We start from the raw sequence: 23,913 nt of genomic DNA on the forward strand, positions 1-23,913 counted from the left end.
ACAATCTAGTCCATATACATATACAAACCGATGAAGTACAACATACGCTGTGACGCTCGGTGATACAATCTAGTCCATATACATTAACAAACCGATGAAGTACAACATGCGCTGTGACGCTCGGTAATACAATCTAGTCCATATACATATACAAACCGATGAAGTACAACATACGCTGTGACGCTCGGTGATACAATCTATTCCATATACATATACAAACCGATGAAGTACAACATACGCTGTGACGCTCGGTGATACAATCTAGTCTATATACATTAACAAACCGATGAAGTACAAAATGCGCGGTGAAGCTCAGTGATAAAATCTAGTCCATATACATTAACAAACCGATGAAGTACAACATGCGCGATGACGCACGGTGATACAATCTATTCCATATACATTAACAAACCGATGAAGTACAACATACGCAGTGACGCGCGGTGATAAAATCTATTCCATAAAAATTAACAAACCGATAAAGTACAAAATGCGCGATGACGCTCGGTGATACAATCTAGTCCATTTACATTTAAAATCCGATGAAGTACAACATACGCTGTGACGCTCGGTGATACAATCTATTCCACATACATATACAAACAGGTAAAGTACAACATGCGCAATGACGCTCGGTGATACAATCTATTCCATATACATATACAAACCGATGAAGTACAACATGCGCGATGACGCTCGGTGATACAATCTTTTCCATATACATATACAAACCAATGAAGTACAACATACGCTGTGACGCTCGGTGATACAATCTATTCCATATACATTAACAAACCGATGAAGTACAACATACGCAGTGACGCTCGGTGATACAATCTATTCCATATACATATACAAACCGATGAAGTACAACATATGCAGTGACGCTCGGTGATACAATCTTTTCCATATACATATACAAACCAATGAAGTACAACATGCGCGGTGACGCTCGGTGATACAATCTAGTCCATATACATTAACAACCGATGAAGTACAACATGCGCGATGACGCTCGGTGATTCAATCTATTCCATATACATATACAAACCAATGAAGTACAACATGCGCGATGACGCTCGGTGATACAATCTAGTCCATATACATTAACAAACCGATGAAGTACAACATGCGCGATGACGCTCGGTAATACAATCTAGTCTTTATTCATTAACAAACCGATGAAGTACAACATGCGCGATGACGCTCGGTGATACAATCTAGTCCATATACATATACAAACCGATGAAGTACAACATGCGCGATGACGCTCGGTGATACAATATATTTCATGTACATATACAAACCAATGAAGTACAACATGCGCGGTGACGCTCGGTGATACAATCTATTTCATATACATATACAAACCAATGAAGTACAACATACGCGGTGACGCTCGGTGATACAATCTAGTCCATATGCATTAACAAACCGATGAAGTACAACATGCGCGGTGACGCTCGGTGATACAATCTAGTCCATATGCATTAACAAACCGATGAAGTACAACATGCGCGGTGACGCTCGGTGATACAATCTATTCCATATACATAAACAAACCGATGAAGTACAACATACGCTGTGACGCTCGGTGATACAATCTATTCCATATACATAAACAAACCGATGAAGTACAACATACGCTGTGACGCTCGGTGATACAATCTATTTCATATACATATACAAACCGATGAAGTACAACATACGCGGTGACGCTCGGTGATACAATCTAGTCCATAAAAATTAACAAACCGATAAAGTACAACATGCGCGATGACGCTCGGTGATACAATCTAGTCCATATACATTAACAAATCGATAAAATACAACATACGCAGTGACGCTCGGTGATAAAATATATTCCATATACATTAACAAACCGATAAAGTACAACATACGCGGTGACGCTCGGTGATAAAATCTATTCCATATACATTAACAAACCGATGAAGTACAACATACGCGGTGACGTTCGGTGATACAATCTATTCCATATACATATACAAACTGATGAAGTACAACATACGCAGTGACGCTCGATGATACAATCTATTCCATATACATTAACAAACCGATGAAGTACAACATGCGCGATGACGCTCGGTGATACAATCTATTCCATATACATATACAAACCATGAAGTACAACATGCGCGGTGACGCTCGGTGATACAATCTATTCCATATACATATACAAATCGATGAAGTACAACATACGCAGTGACGCTCGGTGATACAATCTTTTTCATATACATATACAAACCGATGAAGTACAACATGCGTGGTGACGCTCGGTGATACAATCTATTCCATATACATATACAAACCAATGAAGTACAACATGCGCGATGACGCTCGGTGATAGAATCAAGTCCATAAACATTAACAAACCGATAAAGTACAACATACGCTGTGACGCACGGTGATACAATCTAGTCCATATACATTAACAAACCGATGAAGTACAACATGCGCGGTGACGCTCGGTGATACAATCTATTCCATATACATTAACAACCGATGAAGTACAACATGCGCGGTGACGCTCGGTGATACAATCTATTCCATATACATATACAAACCAATGAAGTACAACATGCGCGATGACGCTCGGTGATACAATCTAGTCCATATACATTAACAAACCGATGAAGTACAACATGCGCGATGACGCTCGGTGATACAATCTAGTCCATATGCATTAACAAACCGATGAAGTACAACATGCGCGATGACGCTCGGTGATACAATCTAGTCCATATACATATACAAACCGATGAAGTACAACATGCGCGATGACGCTCGGTGATACAATCTATTTCATGTACATATACAAACCAATGAAGTACAACATGCACGGTGACGCTCGGTGATACAATCTATTTCATGTACATATACAAACCAATGAAGTACAACATGCGCGGTGACGCTCGGTGATACAATCTAGTCCATATGCATTAACAAACCGATGAAGTACAACATGCGCGGTGACGCTCGGTGATAAAATCTATTCCATATACATAAACAAACCGATGAAGTACAACATACGCTGTGACGCTCGGTGATACAATCTATTTCATATACATACACAAACCGATGAAGTACAACATACTCGGTGACGCTCGGTGATACAATCTAGTCCATAAAAATTAACAAACCGATAAAGTACAACAAGCGCGATGTCGCTCGGTGATACAATCTAGTCCATATACATTAACAAACCGATGAAGTACAACATACGCGGTGACGCTCGGTGATACAATCTATTCCATATACATTAACAAACCGATGAAGTACAACATACGCGGTGACGCTCGGTGATACAATCTATTCCATATACATATACAAACTGATGAAGTACAACATACGCAGTGACGCATGATACAATCTATTCCATATACATATACAAACCGATGAAGTACAACATGCGCGGTGACGCTCGGTGATAAAATATATTCCATATACATTAACAAACCGATGAAGTACAACATACGCGGTGACGCTCGGTGATACAATCTATTCCATATACATATACAAACCGATGAAGTACAACATGCGCGGTGACGCTCGGTGATACAATCTAGTCCATATACATTAACAAACCGATGAAGTACAACATACGCAGTGACGCTCGGTGATACAATCTTTTTCATATACATATACAAACCAATGAAGTACAACATACGTGGTGACTCTCTGTGATACAATCTATTCCATATACATATACAAACCAATGAAGTACAACATGCGCGGTGACGCTCGGTGATACAATCTATTCCATATACATTAACAAACCGATGAATTACAACATGCGCGGTGACGCTCGGTGATACAATTTAGTCCATATACATTAACAACCGATGAAGTACAACATGCGCGTTGACGCTCGGTGATACAATCTATTCCATATACATATACAAACCAATGAAGTACAACATGCGCGATGACGCTCGGTGATACAATCTAGTCCATATACATTAACAAACCGATGAAGTACAACATGCGCGATGACGCCCGGTGATACAATCTAGTCCATATGCATTAACAAACCGATGAAGTACAACATGCGCGATGACGCTCGGTGATACAATCTAGTCCATATACATATACAAACCGATGAAGTACAACATGCGCGATGACGCTCGGTGATACAATCTATTTCATGTACATATACAAACCAATGAAGTACAACATGCGCGGTGACGCTCGGTGATACAATCTATTTCATGTACATATACAAACCAATGAAGTACAACATGCGCGGTGACGCTCGGTGATACAATCTAGTCCATATGCATTAACAAACCGATGAAGTACAACATGCGCGGTGACGCTCGGTGATACAATCTATTCCATATACATAAACAAACCGATGAAGTACAACATACGCTGTGACGCTCGGTGATACAATCTATTTCATATACATACACAAACCGATGAAGTACAACATACGCGGTGACGCTCGGTGATACAATCTAGTCCATAAAAATTAACAAACCGATAAAGTACAACAAGCGCGATGTCGCTCGGTGATACAATCTAGTCCATATACATTAACACATCGATAAAGTACAACATACGCAGTGACGCTCGGTGATAAAATCTATTCCATATACATTAACAAACCGATGAAGTACAACATACGCGGTGACGCTCGGTGATACAATCTATTCCATATACATATACAAACCGATGAAGTACAACATACGCTGTGACGCTCGGTGATACAATCTATTCCATATACATATACAAACCGATGAAGTACAACATGCGCGGTGACGCTCGGTGATACAATCTATTCCATATACATTAACAAACCGATGAAGTACAACATACGCAGTGACGCTCGGTGATACAATCTATTCCATATACATATACAAACCGATGAAGTACAACATGCGCGATGACGCTCGGTGATACAATCTAGTCCATATACATTAACAAACCGATGAAGTACAACATACGCGGTGACGCTCGGTGATACAATCTTTTTCATATACATATACAAACCAATGAAGTACAACATACGTGGTGACTCTCGGTGATACAATCTATTCCATATACATATACAAACCAATGAAGTACAACATGCGCGGTGACGCTCGGTGATACAATCTATTTCATATACATATACAATCCGATGAAGTACAACATGCGCGATGACGCTCGGTGATAGAATCAAGTCCATAAACATTAACAAACCGATAAAGTACAACATACGCTGTGACGCTCAGTGATACAATCTATTCCATATACATATACAAACCGATGAAGTACAACATACGCGGTGACGCTCGGTGATACAATCTAGTCCATATACATAAACAAACCTATGAAGTACAACATACGCTGTGACGCTCGGTGATACAATCTAGTCCATATACATATACAAACCGTTGAAGTACAACATGCGCGGTGACGCTCGGTGATACAATCTATTCCATATACATAAACAAACCGATGAAGTACAACATGCGCGGTGACGCACGTTGAATCTTTGTGTTTCATTTATTTTATTGATATACCAAACAAGATTTACAACATGCTAGAAAACGCTCCTCTTTTAGATTCATACAAACAACAGCAAGTGTCATGATCCATTCGATTAGATATTATCACCGTGCATTATATTAACAACAACTCACCAACTAAGTGTACTTCAATAAGCATGTTATTTAAAATTTGTTTCTGACTTGTAGCTGACGTTTAATGTGTTACACCTGATTTTTGGTATCGCCCTTATTTGTCTACTATTATAAAGCATCTTTCACGATTTCAAAAATAACGAAATAGAAGCACGTACTATACAAAAAAGGTGGTGGTGGTGATGGTGTCAAAGGTGAAAGTAGTGGTTGTATTGGAGTAGATAGTGGTAATGGCGTTTGTAGTAGTGGTATTAAAGGCAGAAGACAGCGTATAAAAAGTTTTGGTAGTCATAAAAGACTAGTTGTTAAAAGAAAAAAATCAATCACATATTCGACTCATCACAGATGATACAACCTTATATATAATTGTCGAAAATCCCGGCACAGCAACAATTAATGACGTAGACAAAATTCATATGTAACCTGAGAAATGGTTTGTTACATTCAATCCTGCAAATAAAATCGCTACTATTCACTCTTAAATCTAATAGGCATGTGCATCCCCCAATATTCATGAATGATACTGAAATATCTGAAGTAACAACTCATTAACACTTGGGCGTTACACTTTCTAGCACTTGCTCCTGGCACGATCCTATTTAATCCGTCAAACAAAAGGCTTGGGAGCGATTTCACTTTATGCGATCATTCAAATACGTTCTCGATCGTAAATCGCTTGAGGTTCTGTATTTTTTACATTTATAAGGCCTTTGTTGGAATATGCCGATGTTGTCTGGAAAAATCTGACGCAAGCTGATGAGGATGATTAATAAAAAGTTCAACATGAGACGGCAAGAATTATATCCGGTGCAACTCGTTTAGTATCTTTGTCAAATCTTTATGTTAAAACCGAAATCGAACCACTTAAAGAAAGGCGACGTAAACATAATCTTATCCTATTTTACAAGATGTTTCTCTCTCTTGCACCAGCATATATAACTACTCTGATTCCAACAAGAGTTGGCGACAATACTTCGTATAACCTTTGAAATGCAGCTAACCTTTGAAACATTTCATGCAAATCACAGTTGTTGACGAGTTCATTTCTGCCAACAACTATATCCGCATGGAATGCACTCCCGGAAGATATTCATCCATCGCCATCCTGACTTCTACTACGAAGGTGACCGCAAATCTTGTCATGCGAGGTTGCGTATGCACTGTAGCAACCTTAATGAGCATCTTTTCTCAAAAACAATTGTCAACAGACCTAATTGTCAATGCGATGAAATTGAGGACACCTTCCACTATTTATTCAACTGTCCATTATATAACGTGCAAAGAAATAACCTCATTGATCGGTTATCCACCGTTGGTCATTTGTCTCTTCAACTATCACTCTTTGGATCAACGGAAGCTTTGTATCAAACGAACAAAATCATATTGACCATGTCCAGAACTATATACGCCAATCTTAATGTTTTTGAGTACAAATTCCAACAAACCTTATCCCGATCACGATCTAACCAGTCCCTGTACCACCTTCCTAATTATAATTTCCTTTTCTTCAACCTTTATCCTCTCTTCCTTTATATCTAATTGATTACAAACTAAAATAACTTGTTTTTACTTAACATAGTTTACATCATACGACTGCAACTTGCGCACCAGCCTAGTAGCCTGAATGACTTACAGTATAGTAAAAGCCCAAGGCTTTCTTCTCAATTTTGTGTACACTATTGTTTTGTGAATAATTTACATGTTTTTTTGTTTCAATGCATTATATATACGGTCTTTGTTAATTTTGATGCTCAAATTTGTAGAACTTACTTAATTGTAAATATTATATCGAAATACATATTGTTTAAACCAAAAGAAAGAAAAAAGTAATTCAATTACCAGTATCATTCACAATGGATTAATCTATACATACTAAATACATATGTCTTCATGAAATAATTGGAATCAGGGCAAACACAGCACAGTCATTTTAAAATATGTACAGACCTTTAATCGCGACAGAGATCATTCTAAAACATATTATCACTTGACTCGGAAACGTCTCAGGGTATAAGGGGCCGAGATTTAGATATATGTCTAGCCTACATTTTAAACACATTTACCTTCCAGCCTCAAGATAAAATTTGGCGACCTGGTGCGGCGTTGGAGAATGCATTCAAAGAGTATACAGCACTTGGATCTACAGACCTAAAAGTTGAACTACATTACGTTGGCCTGCTTTTTTGGTATTCTAATCAGGTGAGGATTTACAGTGTCGATGTAACTACTTAGTATTCTTTCATACTTTTCGATTAAAGTTTTTTCAGTGAAATAACAACAATAAAAATATAATTTTTTCAATGCAAAATTAGGTTTGAAATTATTAACTTTAACTACTTTAAAAATTCTTTCGAGTTACTTCCCCTTGATCAAAAACTATATTTTGAAGAAGAAAATTTTGCAAAAATGAAATAAAATTTAAAAAAAAAGGTTACATCAGTTTAAATAAAGTTATATTTCGAAGTAAAACACTTACCGTTTTCAGAAAAGATGGTAATTTTGTTTTTCAAACGTTTTCATGAACTTGGTACCTGAATGTTCGAACAGTTGCTTTAATACCAAACAGATGACAGGGGGAAACAAGTGCTCGAACATAAATAGAATGTTATATAATTGTTCAAATTTGGTTTAAACTGTTTGTCATTGTAATACGTAATACGAAATTCCCGAACAAATAAACCACAACCCAACTCAACTCAACGCAATTTATTTGTAAATAAAGACCTCCGATCCAGAATACATTATCAACAACCGTTTACAATAATAGTAGCAGTACCACCCTGAACTAATGACTTCTTTAAATTTATGTTTTATCTGTTTTCTTCTGCAGTCATAAGTTGATAGATAAAATATGCCTCATGTTAAACGACAAAGCTATCGTTACTGCCCATTAAACAATTAAATGAAATTTAATTTCGCTGACCACTATACGAGTTATAAAGATGGTATATTCGTAGTTCGCATATTGTTGGCACTTAATTCATTTTCAATTATCTGGATGTTCAAACACCTGAGACGGTGTATTACAGTAAACAAATTCGACTTTCACATTCAATATGTTGTGTCTACCTATATCAAAGATAAACTTGTGGCTTGAGCATCTAAAGCGCGCGAGTGGTCGTCTGATTTTAAAAGGTCTGTCCATTGCGAGAAGTTAACAGTGATTTAAAACACTGATAATTGTCGCATCGCGAGCGAATAGTAGCATCATTGTGCCAAGTTTTGGACATGAACTCGTTTAAACGCTGCTTGAATGTATATAGAAACATCATCGACGTCCTGCGAGATCAAAACATAACCAAAGCCAAACCTAAAACTCAAACTTTAAACACCAGACGCCCACGTACACCTACCCACCTCGTCCATCGATTTCATTATGTGATAGCAATTAATGGATATCTATGATTTGGCAATTGCACCAAAATTGGATATTGTTTTAATAAAATACAATGCAAAATGGAAGTCGACCACTTTCCCCGAGTACCATGTTTGTATTTCCTGTCGAATTCATCCAAAGAAAATATCTACAAAATTTTGCTTGTGCCATTTCTATTACATCACTATGGTCAAAGCCCCATATTTCAAACCCGAAAGTGAGAATTGGAGTTATCATTCTTTTAAAAAGTTTAAATAAATCAGAATGTGAAAAATAGCCGAACGGATTTTGATTCATGAAAAGGCTGCTTTGCGTGCCTGTGACACCAGGTTAGTTTTAGCTGTTGTTCAAGAAGGTTTCGGGGTAAACAATTATCACATACATTTTTATACGTATACGGTGTTAATTGGCTGACGATTTAGAAACCATTTAATATCAAAATTACGTAATGGATCTTCGTTCCGAAATACTATTATTTCTGTCTTATAGATATGCCATTAAGGCCACACCAAATTGAAAACTTGTTCATCGGATTTTTTTCCAAATAATAATGGGGCGAGCGAGCGAAATATTAAAAAAAATATTTGGATTTGCATTTAGCAAAAAAGAGGAGCGAGCGAAGAGCGAAAAAATATATATAGTCATTTAACTCACTTTTGCTCACATTATATTCACTTATTGACTAAACAATGATATTGTAAACAGTACAAGGATTACATCCAGTGAAAAAATGATAACACTAAAAGATAATTCTATACAAAAATTAGTTTTGATATCAAACAAATGCTATTTAAGATCAAGCACATGTATTTCTTTAATCTATTTTATAAATGAGAGAACTCAAAACCATAATAAAAATATTTGTTTTGCATTTAGCAAAAAAGAGGAGCGAGCGAAGAGCGAACAAAATATATAGTCATTTAACTCACTTTTGCTCACATTTTATTCACTTATTGACTAAACAATGATAATGTAAACAGTACACGGATAACATCCAGTGAAAAAAATGATAACACTAAAAGATAATTCTATACAAATATTAGTTTTGAGATCAAACAAATGCTATTTGAGATCAAGCAAATGTATTTCTTTAAACTGTTTCATAAATGCGAGAACTAAAAACAACAGTTTTCCAGTTTTTAAAAAGTGTTTTTTCAAAATACCGTATGCATGGCCAAGTTAAAGCCTGGACACCAGCGCCAATGATCACAGCCACCTGTCTGCCCAATGGCATATCCAAATCTCTTAACTAGGTTTTCCATTTTTCCTTAGGAAAACTTGGTTAAAAATAATTCTCTATTAAAATACATTGTCATATCTCATGCCATGGAAATGACTAGACAAGGTGACTTGAAAAATAAATCACAAAATAAATATAGGAATTTGCAATCAAATATAAACTACAGCTAGTACTCTAGCTTTGACTACACGATTGGCCTTGGTAGCCATCTAAGTTCTGAAAGAGAATTTACAAAAAACCTACACCGTATTGTAAACCATTTCAGCCAGAAATATATCACAGAAAAGTCCAGCCAGCGCCAGATTGATTTTAGGCTTTTCTAGAATTTAACGCCTATCTTTTTTAAAGTTGCAGATTTTCCGTACTTTTTTTTAGATATCTTGTTCAATTTAGACAACTATTAAAAAACATAAACATATATACAAAAGACAATTTTACTTCTGTTGTTCTGCAAATACTGATTGTGTCAATTTTCATATATATCAACAAATATTTCAAGAAAATACAAGAATATGCAATATTTTTCCATAGACAAAAACCAATCTGCATAAATATTTAACACTTGAAGGATTTCCATATATAGTTTAAATATACACATGAACATCTAAAAATCTACAAACATTTATTCGCAACACAAAGTGTGATTAATAACTTTTTCAAATCACACAGTCTGACACCATTTTTTTATCCTTTTTGACTAATATTTACAAAATATACACAATCCGGCTTGTTTGATGTTTTTGTGTGAATGGTAAAACTCATGGGATTGCATGAAGCACATATGAATGTCAGTCAGGTTAATTTTTAGCGTCATCCTACTGTATACGAACATTGACTCATCGGCGACCAAGGCCTCCACCACAAGCACGCCCGCCTTGCCTTATGGGGACAGGAATTTCATGATCCGCTGAGTCGGAGGAATCTGAAATTTCAATAAGCAATATTATACATAAATTTTCATTGTAGTATAATGTAGTATGCATTACTGAAACAGTTTGATGATAACACAAGAAAGGTGGTGCTCGTTTCTTGGCCAAACCTTATTTTTCTATTTCTGTACATGCATTGCATATGATATTAAATAAACACTAAACTCCGATCTGTATAAAACAAACATGCATACATAATAATAAAATGTATATTTTTAAGGGAAACAAATAATACAAAAAATACATCATATTTGCTATATTAACAGCAAAAAAACATAGAAGTTAAAATATACACCTAAAGTTTTTACCTGGACAGGTGTAGTAGGTATAGATGGCCGATTGGAAACTGTCTTTTCACTTTAACGGTCATCCGAATTCCCGTCAAACATGTCCGAACCAAATTCAAACTTTGGATAATCACTGTCATTCACGATAAAATTCAGCATTTCTTGCCCAGTATATATTCGTTTACTTTTAGCGGTAGCCAAATTAAAACAAACACATTTGTCACAAATTTAATTAAACTTTAAATGGTGGTAGAATTTTAATTTGTTGAACTAATGCTTTCATGTTGCCAATTTAGTCTCGATCATCTAGACGCTTGTATCCGGGTCTATATCGTTCGTTGACTCTAATTAGAGCGGCTGCATGATTGAGCCGGTGCTTTGATAATTGTTACGATCGAAAAACGTGATTATAAGGGAAAAGTCTACATTCTACTAAACAAATTAGCGCTCGTAAAAAAATAACTATATAATGATAAAAATAAATTTTATTTTTTTGCTTTTCTGAAGAAAGAGGTGCGGGAAATATGATGAACAAGTTATTAATTTGGTGTGGCCTTATGCAAGTTTCTCTAAAATGTGGTACTAGGTCATTGATGTTCAGACAAAATATTTTGGGGAAATTTAATGCTATATCCCTCAACCTTTACATGGACGCTTAATTTGAATGCATTGACTTAAGAACTGCTAAGATATTTCCATTCATGCCCATTTCTGAAAGGCTTGTGAACATTTTAAAGTGTATAAGTGAATCAAACTCTTTCTCAAAGTCTACGTAAAGAACATAGAAGCGGTCACCCGGTTTTGAAATATTTTTCTGAACCAAATTTTGTAGGCAAAATAAGTTTTCAAATACAGAGTAGCCTGAACAAAAACCTCCTTGTGACTCTGCAATAATTTCGTGTTCCTCAGTCCAAAACTTATATTCTGTAATTCATTATTCTAGAGAATATCTTATACATTATATTTATTAGAGAAATGCCCCTAATATAACTTTGATTTTGTAAACAACCTGATTTGAATAAAGGAACTACGAGAGGTGATAGATATATTTGAAGGTGGATATATTTTCTCCACGATGTATAAATATTAGCTGAATACATTAAAAAAATAAAACAAAGTTACAGCAAATAACAATAACACAGTAAGGCGTACCCGGAGCACGCCAGAGAACAACACGCGACGTCATCATAACGTCAGAGATTCAGTCGCACTTTCTCAACGTAATCACCGCGCATTTGAATGCATTGTCTGTGTCTCTATAACCATTTAGTGTAGATATCACTTAAACCGCACGCCTCGTAGCGCTGCCTTGGTTTCCGGATTTTTTTTCTGAAATTCATTGGGGTAAGATCGGAACTCTAGGATGGATGTTGAATAATTTAAAAACCAAGCAAGTTGATGGAAAATTGGGTAAGCTCTGTGTCCTGGAACGTTATCTTGGTGGTATATTATGCGCTCGCGGTCGATATTTGGGCGTTTCTTCTTCACGCCTAAGAATTTGAAGTTATTAAAGTAGGACAATCTTGGAATCTTTACTGTAACGCCAAAACAGTGCATTTCAATATTTTTTGTTAAGATTAAATTTTAGGTTTTTTAAGTAAATTTTAACTTCTTCGTATTTTTTAATAGTTAATATAATGTTTACATTTTTACTCTGCTTACCTTCGAAGAGTAACTAGCTGTCACTGACTGGCAACGGGAACCTTGTGCATGAACATGTGTTACCGACCGCTTTTCTCTGTACTCTTGCCTTCTTTGGGGAAAGGGTCTCCGTTGTTTTCATATACAGGACTGGGCTTTCGTCTCCGGGTCGAAGTGCAATAACCAAGTTTCGTCAGTTGTAACTATGCGGTCGATGAATTCTTCGCCATCACGCTCATACAGGCGGACGAACTCGTGTTGCTCGCTCGTGATCCTTTGTTCTGTTTTCAAAATGTCATGCGCTGTAGAAGTGGAAACATCTAGTTCAAAAGCTAAACTTCACAAAATGTGTCGCCTGTCACTGCACACCATATATTTCACTTTATCTGAAATCGAACATTTCATCTTAGACGGCCGCCCACATTGTTGATCGTCTTCTATAGAAATCATTCTCCCCGAAACCGTCGGTGCCACTTAGAGACAAGGGCCCTACTGCATTTCTTGGTCGTATTGGAACCCTGTAACAACTTCAACGCTTCACTTGGTGTCTTGTCTAATCCCATGCCAAATTAATAGCTGCCCTAACACGACGTCGCCCGTTGACGTCAAGGTTTTGAAATTTTGGTTAGTGACAACGCCTTTAAAAATGCTTATAATTTTCAACCGGAAACAACGACAAACGTCACAATTTTAGGAAATGACGTCATAAACGTCGTTTGACGCTAGACGATTTCGCGCAGTCGTACGCAAAAGAATACACATTCAAATGCAGTAGTAATCAAATTAATAAATGTCGAAAAGTACAAAATATCTACGTGCTCCCGGTATGCCGATGCACGTTGCTATGGATACTGATACTTCAGCGAATAATACAAAATGTATTAAACTACACGCTTTTAAGAATATGTTAATCATAGTTTATTTTAATTTTTATAGTAATTACCCAAAAATGGAACAGTCTACGAACTACCCGATCATCCCTCGTATAATACTCTCACTCCAGGAGCATCACAGAAACAGAAAATTAGTTGAATTTATTGTAAGATGTATTTTATTTTACTTGTCATAGAAAATCTTTATTCGTGGCTTCCCTACTCGTCGAAATATGCTTTTCTATGACACACGTAAAGCTTCAAGCATACATTACAGAGAATATCGTTCCAAAAAATAGACAGGTTTTTATTGTACGTTGAGATATCTGCTTACGGTATGTACATCAACGAATACACTTATTCAAGGATAAATGGACATTACGGATCCAACCGTAAAACAAATTAGGACATACCAGCACACATTGCGTATATAATTATTTGTTTGACAAAGTAACGCTAGAGTGAGCACGAGCTGTATTCTTAATAATTCGCGAAGAGTACTACGAGTAGCGAATCATTGTGAAAAAGAAGGGCTTCCTAAACGAAAAAAGGCTGCTTGAACGGAAATGCCGGAGTATTGTGAAAGGAAACATTATCATTAACAGAAAGGGCGTCGTGATCGGAAATTGTATCCTGAACAAATAAAAGGTCCATGGACGGAATGTGCACCTGAATGGAAAGTGCATCGTTAACGGAAAGGGTATCATGAATGGAAAGTGCATCCTGAATTGATAGTGCTTCTTAAACGGATAATGCATCGTAAATGGAAAGTGCATCCTGAATGGAGTGTGCATCGTAAACGGAAAGGACATCGTGAGTTGAAAGTGGATCCCGAATGGAGAGTGCATAGTAAATGGAAAGGATGTCGTGAATGGAGAGTGCATCCTGAATGGAGAGTGCATCGCGAGTTGAAAGTGGATCCCAAATGGAGAGTGCATAGTGAATGGAAAGTGCGTCGTAAATGGAGAGTGCATCCTGAATGGAGAGTGCATCGCGAGTTGAAAGTACATCCTGAATGGAAAGGGCAGTGTTAATGGAGTGTGCATTGTAAACGTAAAGGACATCGTGAGTTGAAAAAAGTGCATCCATCCTGAATGCAGAGTGCATAGTGAACGGAAAGGGCATCGTTAATGGAAAGTGCATCCTGAATGGAGAGTGCATCTTAAACGGAAAGGTTGTCGTGAATGGAGTGTGCATCGGGAATGGAGAGTGCATAGTGAATGGAAAAGGCATCGTGAATGGAAAGTGCATCCTGAATAGAGGGTGCATCGGGAATGAAGAGTGCATAATGAACTGAGAGGGTATCGTGAATGGAAAGTGAATCGTGAACGTAAAGAACATCCTGAATTGAGAGTTTATCGAGAATGGAGAATGCATCGAGAACGGAAAAGGCATCGTTATTTGTGAGTGCATCATAAACGGAGAAAGCATCGTTAACAGAAAAGGGCATCGTAAATGGAAAAGGCATCCTGAATGGAGATTGCATCGTGAACGTAAAGGGCATCGTGAACGGAAAGTGCATCCTGAATGGAAATGGCATCGTGTATTGAGAGTGCATCCTAAATGGAGAGTGCATCGTGAACGGAAATGGCATCGCAAATGGAAAGTGCATCCTGAATGGAGAGTACATCGTGAACGGAAAGGGCATCGTGAATGGAAAGTGGATCGTGAATTGAGAGTGCATCCTGAACGGAAATAGCATTGTTAACGGAGAGTGCATCCTGAATAGAGATTGCATCGTGAACGGAAAGGGCATCGTGAATGGAAGGTGCATCATGAATGGAGAGTGCATCGTGAACCTAAAAGGCGTTGTGAATATTTAGTGCATCGAGAATGGAATGACATCGTGAATGAGAAGTGCATCTTGAGCGGAGAGTGCATCGTGAATGGAGAGTGCATCGTGAATGGAGATTGCATCGTGAACTGAAAAGGTATCCTTAACGGAGATTGCATCGTGAACGGAAAGGACATCGTGAATGGAAAGTGTATCGTGAATTGAGGGTGCATCCTTAACGAAAAGGTTATCGTGAATGGAAAGTGCATCGTGAACGGAAAGAGCATCGATAATGGAAAAGGCATCGTGAATAGAGAGTGCATCGTGAACGGAGAGTGCATCGTGAATAGAAAGTGCATCGTGAACGGAGAGCGCATCGTGAACGGATAGTGCATGGTGAATTGAAAGGGCATCGACAATGGAAAGTTCATCGTAAACGGAGAGGACTTCATAAACGGAAAGGGCACCGAGAATGAAAAGTGCATCGTGAATGGATTGTTCAGCGTGAAGAAAAAGGACATGGAGAGTGAAGATTGGATCGTGAACGGAAAGGGCATCGATAATGGAGACTGCATCGTCAACAGAGAGTGCATGGTGATCGGATAGTGCATCGAGAATGAAAAGTGCATCCTGATTGGAGAGTTCATCGTGAATAGAAAGTTCATCGAGAATGGAGAGTGCATCGTGAATGGAGAGTGCTTCGTGAATGGAGAGTGCATCGTGAACTGAGAGTGCATCGTGAATGGAAAGTGCATTGTGAACGGAGAGTGCATCGTAAACTGAGAGTGCATCGTGAATGGAGAATGCATCGTGAATGGAGAGTTTATCGTGAAATGCTTTATCAATCAATTATGGTACGACGTCATCTTAGCACAATTTTATCATTGCATTTAGGACATCAGGCCATCATCTTTAGTTTTATTAAGCTCAAATATGAGAATAGAAATACCTTAGCCGTGCTCAGAAACTTCCCGTGCGCACGGAAACAATTTTGTTCAGTAATCATCGTACAAATCATAATGAAATGGTAAGTGTTTTTTCAGTTTACAAGTCCAATTTCTGTTACAGTTGTTATATTACCCAATTATATAATACCAAATCAAAGTTCTTGATTTATTTTCATTGTTGCAATTTTCAACACAATGCCATAGTCAACCATGTATTATCAAGCATAATACATATGTTTTGTCATTTGTCATTGATCTTAAATAATCTTAAGAATTATGTCATGAAATAAAATCATAGGATTTGATTAGCATGAAGTCTAGAACCTCAAAAAATAAGACATAACAATTTGGTTTTGAATGGCATTTGCTATAAGAAAAAAACAAGTCACCTGAACTTAAAATAGCATATTCTTCTCACAGATTTTCGGAAATAGATAACACTATTTCTTCAAATTTTTTCTGTTCTTACATCGCCTGATGTTGACGTTCATTCAATTTGTCAATACAGCTTTGGTTGATCAAGTCTAATAGCAAATTCAAAAGAATCTGAGTTTGAATGACAAATGCCGTTTCGCTGGCATAATTTATGTTAAGATATACATTCGTCTCGCATGACAAACATTCGCCGACCTCAACAATTACCTCAGTCGAAAACTGTGTTGAAATAAATAAATAAATATCAGACATTACGACATAAAACCAAACATAATAAGAGAACCATTTAAGAAACTCCACCGCTCACCTCAGTTATGAATGCTTGCCTATTAATGTTTTAGAAAGTTGAAGTAAACATGTTGTGTTTGCTCTTAGTGACACTTTCATTTACAAATAGCGTTATAAACTAGGTTGATACCAGTATTTGAAAGGTCATCGAGCCGTAGAATAATTAAATTGTAAGGGGCATTTTAATATACGTAGCTTTTTTTGAAAATATTACCATAGCAATCGGAATGATTAATACAATTAACGGTATTGGATTTAAGACTCTAATTGTATCTGGAGAGTAGTTCATAATGTTTTATAAAAAAAACGTCAAAAAATAAAGTTAACCACTTCCGACCAAACTCAATCAATTCAAAAATAATGCACATTTGAACATTACCAGGACGTATAGTCAACACTTTTGAAATTTAGATCATCCCGCTTGTCATAAAATATGATGGACAGTTTAACATCTGAATCTCTAAGAAGGTTCGACTGCATTTGATAGTGTTTAGAACTTATTCTCCTAAACGACGTTATTTCTTTATAGCGTGATGAAGACGTGACGTCAGCAAAGTAAAATACTGATGTATTGTCTTAGGCGCATTTAAGCATGAACACTTTGTGTTCCCAATATATTTTGATCTGAGTATTTCGTCCATTTCTCCTAATATATTCACTTTGCCACTAAGTATGTTGCCTCTATGGTAGTTTCGACCTTCTGTTTCGCGATGTGTGTTGTATATCGATTCAAGGCAAACCATTTGAATATGTTCTTTTTCAGATTTTTCAGTCCACTTGTGACGTAAACATAAGGTATTTCCCTTTTGACCAACAGGAATGCAAGTTACAGTTTACAGTTTGGAGTTACTACGAAGAGTTCGTGAATTTCACCAAGTTCGGTGATGAGATCTATACATGCGACTACAAGGAAAACTCAATGTGGACTCTGGTTGGTTCCAGAAACATCATTTTTTGTCTTAATAATACAAGTCATAGCTATAAAATTCGGCCGCGAAATGTAATGATGATGATGATGATGCTGCTGCTGCTGCTGATTATGATGATACTACTTCTACTCCTACTACTACTACTACTACTACTACTACTACTACTACTACTACTACTACTACTACTACTACTACTACTACTACTACTACTACTACTACTACTAACACTACTACTACTACTACTACTACTACTACTACTACTACTACTACTACTACTACTACTACTACTACTACTACTACTACTACTACTACTGCTGCTGCTGCTACTGCTACTGCTACTACTGCTGTTTCTGCTGCTGCTGCTGGTGATGAGGATGATGATGATGATGAGGATGATGATGATGATGATGATGCTACTACTACTACTACTTCTACTACTACCACTACCACTACCACTACCACTACTACTGCTAACTACTACTACTACTACTACTACTACTACTACTACTACTACTACTACTACTACTACTACTACTACTACTACTACTACTACTACTACTACTACTATTACTACTACTTATAATAATAATAATAATAATAATAATAATAATAATAATAATAATAATAATAATAATAATAATAATAATAATAATAATAATGGTAATTTTAATAATAATAATAATAGTTCTTATGATTCCAGATTGGCACTTCCGTTGAACAAGAACCATCGTATAATCCTAAAGTTATCTTCAGAATCAAAATGAAGAGAAAGCCCAGCCACTTCGTCATCAACATAATTATTCCTCTTTTGCTTCTTTCGTTATTGGCTGTTCTCACGTTCGTGCTGCCAGTAACGTCAGGAGAACGTGCCTCGTACGCCGTCACCATTTTTCTGTCTACGGCAGTTTTTCTGACTATTGTTTCCTCCGAACTACCGAGCAGTTCTGATAATGTTCCAATACTTTTGATATACCTGACAACAATGGGTTTTGATACTACTGCTATCGTTGTTGTATCATTGTTTCAACTGAGACTTCTCACAAGAGATGAAAGCGACCAGCCTGTCAACGGATGTTTCAAGATCATATACAACATTACCATGGCAATACGATGCAAAATAAGGGGACGAAAAAGAAAGCACATTGAAAACAACGGAGTTGACTTAAAGGCCAAGAGCATATCATGGAAAGATGTTGTTAATGCTCTTGATTATCTGTTCTTCTGGTTTTTTCTCCTCTGTACTGTGGCCGTCACTACATACTATTTTGTAATCTGTACTACGAACCAACCAGATGAAAATATCCCACACCAAAAATGCACATTTGAATTCAGTTAAATGGTTCATGATGTTTGAATATAGCAGTATAAATCTTTTCCAGCTGTACTTTGATTACATTGATTATATAAGTGACTAGTCTAGTGTTTTCACAGTAATCATGTCATAATAACCAATATGAATGCATAGTTTTTAACCTATTATTAGATATGTGACTAGTCTAGGTCTTGTAGAGTGATCATATCATTACCCATACGATTTCATACTTTTAAACCAGCTCTTAGATATATGATTTGTCAAGTTTTTCAACAGTGATCACACCATGACTATCCATTTGAGTGCATAATTTTTAAATCTGTTCTAACATAAATTAATTCCTTATAGCTACTTTATCTTTTTTACAGTAATACATCAATTATTCAACATACGAGTTCATGGTTATAAACCTTGTTCTTGGACGATTTGTATTAGATGAGTATAGTTGTATCATACCTTTGGGGACTGTTGCTTCATTTTCATCAAATGCCATTGTATTTATCTTGTCGTTGTCGTATCAAGGTATATAATGATTCAATTCTGTGTTTTTGTTCCTGTAATGTTTTCAAGTTATTGCGGTCTCTGAATAGTGCTATACTTTTAATTGGGCAAAGTTTGCTAGTTAGATACATGGATCTTGAATACTAGTTTACCCCAATTTTCAAGGTAACATACATTTTCATTGTCTGTTTTGATGGAGTATCCAAAACATCTTTTCATCAACACATATTGATATATGAAATTCTATGGCAACTATTAAATTGTGTTTTTCTTGTGCATATAGTGTTTAAAAAATTAAAACATATACCAAAGTGCAATACATTGCCTACATTTAGCTGTTGTGATTGTACTTATATGTTTATGATTATATTTTAAACTGTAATAACCTGTTATCAAGATTCGGAACTAAACCACCAGCTCACAGTTCTGTATAATCATCAACTTCAAATTAATACTAGTGGCCGGTTCTTTATAAAATCAATTAAGTGTAATAGCATGTAATTGTGTTTACGGACGAATGTTTAACATATAAACTTAAAGATGCACTCTTACTCCTAAATAGAATTACCACATTTAATATAATTGTTTGAATATACCAAAAAGGATGAATAAATGTCAAAAACAATGGTTCTTATTAGGGATACCGAGTTTAATTTGAAAGAAAGTTGCAGAAAGCAAGGTTTTTCAAGCATATGGAATGATAGATCAGGATAAATCTTTTAGCATTCACCAATTATGTAATATTTTTTTGCGTTTTCAGCTAGTATTGACATGGTGATAATCTTGTTATTAGTAATTAATAATTAATTAATTAATAAGTGCATTATGTGGTAAGTAGTTTAAGGTTTATCACTCAAAATATGTGTTTTTGTTGTATATGTGTATATGTGTTGTATTGATTTTGAATAAGAGCGTCAATTTAATATTAAACACGTTATGAGTGTAATAGCATAGTAGTTACAAATGTTTCATCCTTTGTAGTGAATGTTGTTAAATGTAAATTAGTCACCAAAATATTAAAAAAAGCTGCTTTGTCTTATCTTATGTCAAGCTTTTAATTTTCGCACACATATAAACGAATAAAATATTACTCAAGCGTATGCACTTTGTCGTTTGTTATACATGGATATAGTTGCTATTGCGAGATAATCGTTGTGCCTACAGCCAACTGGAAGTAGTTAATTCCATCATACGTCAATCACCCGAACTCCATGAAAACATGGACCTGAGTTGAATCCATTGGATTACTTGTTACTTTTGGACAACTATTTTAAAGAACTTTATTCACACACGTTATCTCAACGATGGTTTGCATCTAAATGCAGCAACAACTAGGTCCTCTTTCGAAACAAATATGTATTTCAGTACTGAAACGACGTTAGACCTTAATTCTAGTCTTCTGTTCAACGTAAATTGGCATAATAAACTTAAATAAAGCGAGCGGGCAAACTAAGCATTAATATTAATACACTACTCATTGTTTTAAAGCATAGGCGGGCAAAGTCATTTTTCTACACAATCGATCATAATAGCTATCATCAACAAAATCAGCATCATCAACAACTATAACAACAACAACACGTCATCAACAACAAACAATTACAGCAACAACATCATCAACAATTTCAACAACAATAACACAAAACAACAATATTGAGGCTCTTCAGGAATATCCTAATTGTTAAACCTCTGAGTGTTCTCCGAAATGTATGTGTTTTGGGTTATGCACAAAAATATAAATGGAAACGTAGGTACATATTGGGCTTCAAAATCTCGTTTTAGTTTCATAAGCCGGTAAGTTAAATTGATTAACTTTTGCCATTGTTGTAGAAGACTTACCTGCCAAGAGTCTTTTACCAGACTGAACAAGTTGTTAAGATTGTTTGAAGCATTGTAAAATAAATATATAAATATTTAAATAGATCATCATTATTTAATACTATGTTGTGCATTTTTGCATAAGTACTGAAAAAACATAGTTCATCTAAACAACTCCCTGTTAAAACGTTCAGCATAGACAAAAATATATGAAGCTCAGTTTTCATTACGAGAATAAATGGTCATTGTAATAGGTCTTAAGCCGACTCCATACTTTACCTAGTGTCACCATATGTCACTTTCTGGTTTCTAAAAACACATTTATCTCAATATATTGGGACTTTCTTAAAGACATATTTAAACGAGAACATAGAAAATCGAATTTGAATTTGGCTTAGCAAAATATAAAAATTAATGTATTAATTGTTACTAATACTTTTTAACAAATTCAGCGTACTCTTTTGCCCCTGCTAAAGGACGTGCACCAGGGTCGTCCCAAGTTTGTCGTGGTTAATCATAAACATCGTTTTGCTTACAACTTAACCATGAACTATTTCGGTATTGGAGTCTCGTGTTTCTTCAATACACAAAACTATCCAAACATCAATGCCAGCATTACCAATAAAACACATAAGACACAATGTTAAACTTCCAATGTGCATGTACATGGGTAAACTCTTAAAGCTGAGAACAAACAGGAATTGGCAAGGACAAGGACTTTTTGAGGGCAAAGTAATCTTGAAAAGTGTTTGCAATAGTTTATGGAATGTCGAAAAACAATGTTGTTCGACGCTAAGATATTTGCTCTATTACGTGCTCATGAATCACCGCAATTGAAATCTAAATTTAACTCTAAGATTAATTCATGAAATGCTGTCTGCTAGTCAATCCGCAATTAGCAATATAATACTGCATAAAGAGTCATATTATTATGACTTAGCTTAGTCCTCTGTTCCATACTTGAGATCAATTTGTTTGATCGCTTTGCGTCAAAAGGCTCCATATTAATATTTACCTAGCACGAATAATTGCCAAGGTTTTATTCTCAAGTATACATATGTTTTTGCTTCAAAACGCCACGGTACTTGTGAAGTCAAAATTGATCTGATTTACCATTGTTCTTTGTTTAATGCATTTGATCAATGATTTCGATTGCGTTGTATTGACAATATCAAAATTGACCTGTACTTATGAATAATTGGAAAATTTAAATCCACTTTCTAATATGAACTTACTATAAATCATTTCAATTTCTTTCATTATAAGAGTTGATATATAGATATGCCATACATGTCTAGTATAAAATAACTGTTGTATATATTCAACCCAGGTACTGGTTGCCCAAACAAATATAGAAAGCTTGAACACGTGTAAACTAAATTCTACATATTGTTAAAAGTTTTATTTAGTTATCCAAACGCATGGTACATTTTGATTTTTATGTTAATGTGAAATTCTCCACACAAAACGTTTTAGCAGACGACGTCACAAAAAAACTTTATCAGTATTTTTGTAATGTATTTCAATGTGCTGATTAAGACTTATATATGTATTCCCAAGTCGGTCATGAGACTTAACCATCTGTGCTATACGTGCAGGATCATCGGCAACATGTTACTGTGTAAGAAAGCCGTAGTTCGTTGCATTGACACCATAGTCAATACAATACCGAAATTGTGAATGACCACTCCAATAGTAACCGTTGGATTGACATACACGTTTCTTGGTGGTGTCATGAAAAGGTAATAATTATGCAATGGGGTTAATGAATGAAACGCGATATGTCGTTATGAGTGATTGAATAATGGTTCCACTATTACTAGCAGAAGTAATTTGTTTTAAATTTGATACAATGTTGTGATAGTTCTGCGTAGCAAATATCAAACGCACACGGTATATACTTAATACATTAGCGA

General features: G+C 36.0%; 1 protein-coding gene across 1 annotated transcript in view; it reads left to right on the forward strand.

Moving 5' to 3' along the window:
• The window catches only part of LOC128236203 (neuronal acetylcholine receptor subunit alpha-6-like), a 43,304-nt gene extending 22,045 nt beyond the window's left edge, over window positions 1-21,259 (forward strand). The window contains exons 4-6 of the mRNA XM_052951090.1: window positions 7,719-7,847; window positions 18,255-18,368; window positions 19,067-21,259. Of these exons, the coding sequence (XP_052807050.1) occupies window positions 7,719-7,847; window positions 18,255-18,368; window positions 19,067-19,702 (879 nt within the window). The 3' untranslated portion in view covers window positions 19,703-21,259. The remainder of the gene's footprint in view (window positions 1-7,718; window positions 7,848-18,254; window positions 18,369-19,066) is intronic.
• The last annotated feature ends 2,654 nt before the right edge of the window (window positions 21,260-23,913 follow it).

The sequence above is a fragment of the Mya arenaria genome, chromosome 5 (genome assembly GCF_026914265.1).
Source record: "Mya arenaria isolate MELC-2E11 chromosome 5, ASM2691426v1".
NCBI lineage: Eukaryota > Metazoa > Mollusca > Bivalvia > Myida > Myidae > Mya > Mya arenaria.